Genomic DNA, 6,000 nt, shown 5'->3' with positions numbered 1-6,000 from the left:
AGCAGGCGGAGGATGACGAGCATTGCTCAGATCTGCCCATGTTCACCTCGTCAAGAAGTGATAGAACGCAGACTCTTTTCTTTTCTAAGGGGCGAGGGAGGAATTCACTTCTCCATACCACGGGGGGAGGGGATGGGGAGTGTCACCCTCTCGTTCTGTGATCACGGGGGATCTGCGCGCGTGTCGCTCATGCGAAGGAAGCCGCGGCATCCGTTCACGTCTCACGCCAGCGCTGCACTCGTCGCCCCTTATGCGCGCGCGTACTGGTGAGGGGGGGGGACTGGAGCAGGGAGGGGCGTTGTATCTGTGCCCCCTCCCTCCACTCGTCTCTCAGGCGCGGTAGCGCAGCGGCACTACCTGCCGCACATCACGCGTCTTTCTCTTTCCCACCGTGGGATGCCGCCGCTGTCACTGCCACAGCGGCGGCTGCCGAAGCAGCCGCCGCCGCCCAAGGCCCAAAACACCATGGCGACCTCCGAGTACCGGATCACGGAGAAGATGGGGACGGGCTCCTTTGGCGTTGTCTTCAAAGTATGTCGGGTGACGGACCACCAAGTCTTCGTCATGAAGCGGATTCCACTGCTCGGCTTGACGACGCCGCAGCGACGCGATGCTGCCCAGGAGATCATCCTCATGCGCGACCTGCATCACCCCTGCGTGGTGTCGCAACGGGATGCCTTTCTATTCAACGAGCACGACCTGTGCCTTGTCATGGACTACTACGACGGTGGCGATATGGACACCCACGTGGCAGCACAGCGTGAGCTGGACATGTACTTTGATCTCGATCAGGTGATGCTGTGGTTCGTGCAGCTTGTGCTTGGAGCGCAGTACCTGCACGCCCACAACGTTGTCCACCGTGATATCAAAATACATAACGTGTTTATACGGTCCAGAGACATGTCCGTAGTGCTCGGCGACTTTGGCATCTCCGAGCGACTCGGCGCCGACATGACTAGTCACACATGGGCCACAGCCGCAACGATGGGCGGCCCTCCAGGAAGCAGCAGCTCGTCCTTCACATCCGCGCCAGCGGTGGCAAACGGGGCCTCTGTTGGCTCGCCGTCTCCACTGCGGATGAACGACGGCGACGACAAAGTGTCGTCGCTCCCAATCTCCGGTGGTCTCTATTCACCCACGCCCGTCGCCGCAGAAGCTGCGGCAGCACCGCCATTCCCGTCCCTTTACCAGCAGGCCCCATGGTCCTCTGGCCAGTGGGGCGCAGAGTCACCGCTCTATTCCCCCAAGTTGAGCCCCTACGAGCCGCTGGTGCACATACGCCAGATGAGCACCAGCAGCAATGCGGTCTCATCATGCTCGCCGGGCTCTCAGCGGAGGCGGCTGCACAGCGGCGTGGATGGCGTCGATGTGATGGAGGCGGCCATGAAGGGCACACCGCTCTACATGGCGCCAGAGGTGCTGCAAGGTGGGGCGGCCAGCCCCAAGTCAGACGTATGGTCGCTCGGCTGCGTTCTCTACGAGCTACTGGCCCTCCGTCATCCCTTCGAGTCGCGCGACCTTGCACCGTTGGTGATGCGTGTCTTGCGAGGGCAGCGCGAGCCGCTGCCAGCACACTTCCCCCGGCCGATCGCGGACCTGATCAACCGCATGCTCTGCCTCGATGCCGGTCAGCGCCCCTCGTGCGAGGAGGTGCTGACGGTGCCGTGTGTGCGTGCCTACGTTGACCTCTGGCGCAGCCTGCGGACTCCTCTTGACGTTCCCTCCTCACCCAGTGAGTGTGCACTGACGCGACAACTGCAAGCGTGGCAGGAAAATATTGCAGCGTGGAACGCACGCCACCCTGGCGACCCACGCGGGAAGCCCTTGCACTACACCGAGCTGAGGCGTCAGTTGCTAAGCCCCGCCTGTGCGCCGGCTGAGGAGCACGAGAATGCGGAGCGGCGAGCTGTTGAGGCAGCGCGTGCGGCTCTTTTGACAGCGCAGCCGTCGGGGCTGATTGGCAGTGCCTCCTCGCTCGGCATGGGCGGCGCCAGCCAGGGCGGCGGTGGCGCCCACGACGGGATCTTCTACGGGGCCACTGGCGAGCGTCTCGTCGGCGCGGCTGGCGGTGAGCTACAGAGCATTCCCTCCGCCAGGGAGGGTGCGGTGGGGATGGCACCCTCAGACAGCATGCGTCCCTACATGCTCTACGACGTCGCACCAGAGCCTGCCGCCGGTGCTGCCAGAGGAACGGCAGGACTGGCTGACGCTAAAGCTGCGGCAGGCAAGGCAGTGGACGGCTGCCCTTCAGTGCCATCGCGCCGTCCGTCGGGGTCGCCATCGCCGTGCCCGGTTCAAACCGGTGATTTGGCTGTCACTGGGCACAAGATCGGCAACGGCCGAAATCCCTTCGGTTTGCCGCCGCCTCCGACTGATGCGACTCACAGCGAGGACTCTCCGATCGGGAGCGCTGCTGCGGGGAAGCGCCGACACCGCCAGGCACGGCAGCGCGAGCCCGCCACGCCTCAGCAGAACGCTAAGTCAGTGCGCCACAACGGCAAAGCTGAGCCCAAAGGTAAGCTGTCGAATGGAGCGGCATCGCTGGCGATCGATAGCTTCGCCGCGGTGCCAGCGACGTCACCAGCAGGGTCGCTGCGATCCTTCCAGCTACAGCGGGGCTTTTCCGCATCACTGCCGTCGCTGTCGCGAGAGCACGACACCGCTCTAGGCGGCGCCATTGATGAGGATGTGGCGTTCTTTAGAGCTTATCACAATGTCTCCGACATGCGCTGTGCTTCCCTCGAGGAGATCGCTCAGGCCGTCATGGAGCTGCGGCAGCGCGTGCAGGAGCGCCTGCGGCACCAACGCGTGCTCACCGACATAGAGGTTTTACATGAGCGACACGGCTCCGCCCTCCTCCGTAGCATGCCGCACGTTCTACACGTGCTTGAGGTGGCCGCGGCGGCCGCGGCGGCCGGGGAGGGGCACGGTGACCCGCCCGCCGGCGCCCAGCCCTGGATGTCGCCCGAAGGCGTGTACGTCGACATGGTGCGGCAAATCGATGAGCAGCGCAGTGGACGTGAGAGGCTCCAGCTCGACACCGGCAGTGAGGAGAGGGTGGCCGGCATCTCGTATGCGGAAAAGCTGCCGGTAGGCCGTCCAATGCCGCCGCGCATCCGAGAGCTGCGTGAGGCGGCCGCACTGGCGCAGGCGGCGGCGAGCGAAGAGGCACGCCGTCGTGCACGGCTACTTCCGAGCGAGTCAAGGCGTGACTCGACATGCGCCCAAAGCTGCGGTGTCTCCACGTCGTCTGCGGTGTCGATGCGCTTTGCCGACCCAGCCGCGCCCTTGATGGCAGCCTCGACAGATGGCGGTCGCTCCGCTTCACGGACCGCCGCGGCGGAGCTGCGACGGTGGCGCCCCTACCTCGAGCGCCGCAACCGCCTCTCCGCCGAACTCACCGGCGTCTTCGACGCCACCACGCTACGGGCGGTGTACTCATACTACCGCACCTGCGCGTTGCTGCAGCGGGATGCTACGGTGGTGCGCCGGCTCGTGCCAGACCGGCAGCAGTGGACGGCGCTGCCGTCAATCGAGGAGCTGGCGGTGCTCGACCGACAGCTGGAGGGAGTGCTTGAGAAGCAGCCGAGGTGAGAGTGGAGGACCAAGGCGCATGGCTTGCCTCTGTGGCTGCCGCTCGCTCGCTCTCTCTTGTTGTTTCGCTGCCAGAGAAGAAGGGAGTCGGTTCGGCAGCTGTGAACTCCTTTCTTCGTCTCTGCCACTTTTTCATTCACTGCCCCATTCCTCCGCCCCTCCCCCTCCTTGGCTTGCCAGCGCCCATCCTCGCTCCACAAGCACGGGCTACCCACGGGCACCGCCGCCGCCTGCGTGTGATAGGACGCTTCCCTCTGCGCGTACGTATGTGATGGCGGCAGCGCTGCTGCTCCACTGCCCTCCCCCTTCTCATCGGCTGTCTCTGTGTCTCCCCCTCCAGGACACATCAATCGCCGTGCACTACGGTGTCCTTCCCCCTTCCGGCACCCCCCCCCTCTCTCCTTCCCTCGGCTCTTCTTATACCTCTCTCTGCCTGTCCCCCTCCCCGCGTTCCTCTCACCGGGCGGAGAGTGACGCATGCCCTGCAAACGCGTACACATCGTTGCCTTCATGTAGAGTGGCATGTGTGGCCGCTCCGTCAGACTTCGTGCCACCCCACCTTCTCTGTGAAGGGCAGCGGCAGCGTGTCGTTGTTGCGAGACCCGAGTGTTCACAGCCGACTCACCGCCTTCCGACCGACTCCGCTCAGGGTCTTCACTATGGTGGTGTCTGTGGTGCCCGGCGAATAGCAGCAGCCGAGCGCCACGCGGCGTCCTCCAGCGCAGGGCCCCGTCGCAAGTCCGGTGGGTCCGGCGGGCGGCGCGACCACCGTGATTGGGCTTCCTTCCCTCGCCAGCCGCATCCCTGTCAGCGGGGGCTGCCATTGCGCCACCACCACGTGTCCCGTCAACCACGGGGGTTGCCCAGCGAGTTCTGCTTCATTTTTTGCCTGTGCCGTGGCTGCCAAGCGGAGAGGAGCTGCGAGGCTGCGGTGGGCTTCCATTACGGTAGTGATGATGTTAGACCCTGCGGCGGCGGCGTCGGCAGCCTCCCCAGTCGAGCGGTTTATCCTCTGAGACGTGGAGGGGCGTCGGGCTGTCGCTGTCAAGCTGGCGCACAGCACTCTCTACCTGTTGGATAGCGATGCAGCATCATCCGGTCGCCGGCTGCAGAGGTCTGCCGTCGTCCGCTGTCTCGCTCCTCCGAAGCCCTGCAATCGCTGTAGAGTACTTTGGCGGTGCGGCGGGATGCGGGCACTCATTGTGCTTTAGCGGCGCGCCAACCGCGTAATATTTGGTACCCCAGCCGCGATGCCGATGACGACCTTAGAGGAAGGGAGGCACCGCTTCTTTCACTGCGAAGGACCGTGTCTTCTACTGCAGCTGTGGGAGGGGGGGGGGACAGCCACGGAGAGCTCGCCATATGGGACCTAGTTGCACGCGCACCTGTGCAGTGGCCGGCGGAGGCGTCGCCGCATGTGTGCTGTGAAGGTACGGCCTCTCCTTTTCCCTGGGCTGGGCAGGGGCGCCTTGTGCGGGCGCGGGGGTGGCGGCGGAGATGGTCCCAGCGTCACTCCAGGGATCAACTCCGTCATTGTTCAGCACCCGAGGAGCACCGGACACTCCTCTCACCGCCTCCCTTGTTATATACTTTGTGGAGGCGTTTTGGTTTGCTCGACAGCGCCAGGGTGGAGGGGGCTCGTCCCTGTCAACGTCCACGCGCGACACACGGCTGCGTTGCTGGGCTACTGCAACACAGTCGTGCGGTCCGACTAGCGGAGGGGATTGAGTGGCGCGTATGTGGTGGGTGATGCGTAAGTACGAATGCCGGGCGTGGCGTGCTCGTTGCTCATCCCCCCTCTTTCTCTCCTTGCTGCCTCAAGGGCTCTGTGTTGTGCTTCGTCTTCCTCTCGATGCAGTGAAGGTGGTGCACATGACACGCCCCCCCCCATCTCCCGACGCATCGCCGTCTCCCCCATTTCTCTCCTGCTATATATGTATGCGAATGTGCAGCAGGCTGTGGGTGCGTTAGCGAGCAACTACACCGTGAACTTAATCGCCTCGTGCAATGGAGGTCATAGAGACGTCGGCAGGACACCCTGTGTTGCTCTCGTGCGCAAGACCCCCACCCCCTCTCGCGCCACTACTACAGTGTGGGCGGTCGAGTTCGAGGTGGGGGGAGGGGCCCGGCAGCTGCTGCCCATCTCACCTTGAATGCACGAGCCGCGCTCCTGCGCATACATGGCTGATGGATGCTGTGCATATGAGCTTGATGCTTTCTAAGTGCTGTGCACTGGCTCTGGGCTGCTTCCACCAGCGTCTTTCCCTTCTAAGACTTATGGTCTCCGTGCCCCCTCGCCTCTGTCTTGACGTGTATTGGCGTGCTCGACGATGACAGGATTGCGCAACCTTGCTGTGCTCATGCCCTGTGGAGAGGGAACCTCTATACTCCATCACCTGACCTCAA

The 6,000-nt window shown here is 64.0% G+C and overlaps 1 protein-coding gene across 1 annotated transcript; it reads left to right on the top strand.

The window, feature by feature from the left end:
* Positions 1 to 396: 396 nt before the first annotated feature.
* Positions 397 to 3,594, top strand: LBRM_07_0170 (putative protein kinase; the record flags this gene model as incomplete). Its single annotated transcript, XM_001562463.1, has 1 exon — positions 397 to 3,594. The coding sequence occupies one exon, from the start codon at positions 397 to 399 to the stop codon at positions 3,592 to 3,594; it is 3,198 nt and encodes a 1,065-aa protein (XP_001562513.1).
* Between the last annotated feature and the right edge of the window lie 2,406 nt (positions 3,595 to 6,000).

The sequence above is a fragment of the Leishmania braziliensis genome, chromosome 7 (genome assembly GCF_000002845.2).
Source record: "Leishmania braziliensis MHOM/BR/75/M2904 complete genome, chromosome 7".
Taxonomy (NCBI): Eukaryota; Euglenozoa; class Kinetoplastea; order Trypanosomatida; family Trypanosomatidae; genus Leishmania; species Leishmania braziliensis.
This window is presented reverse-complemented; position numbering and strand designations above follow the sequence as displayed.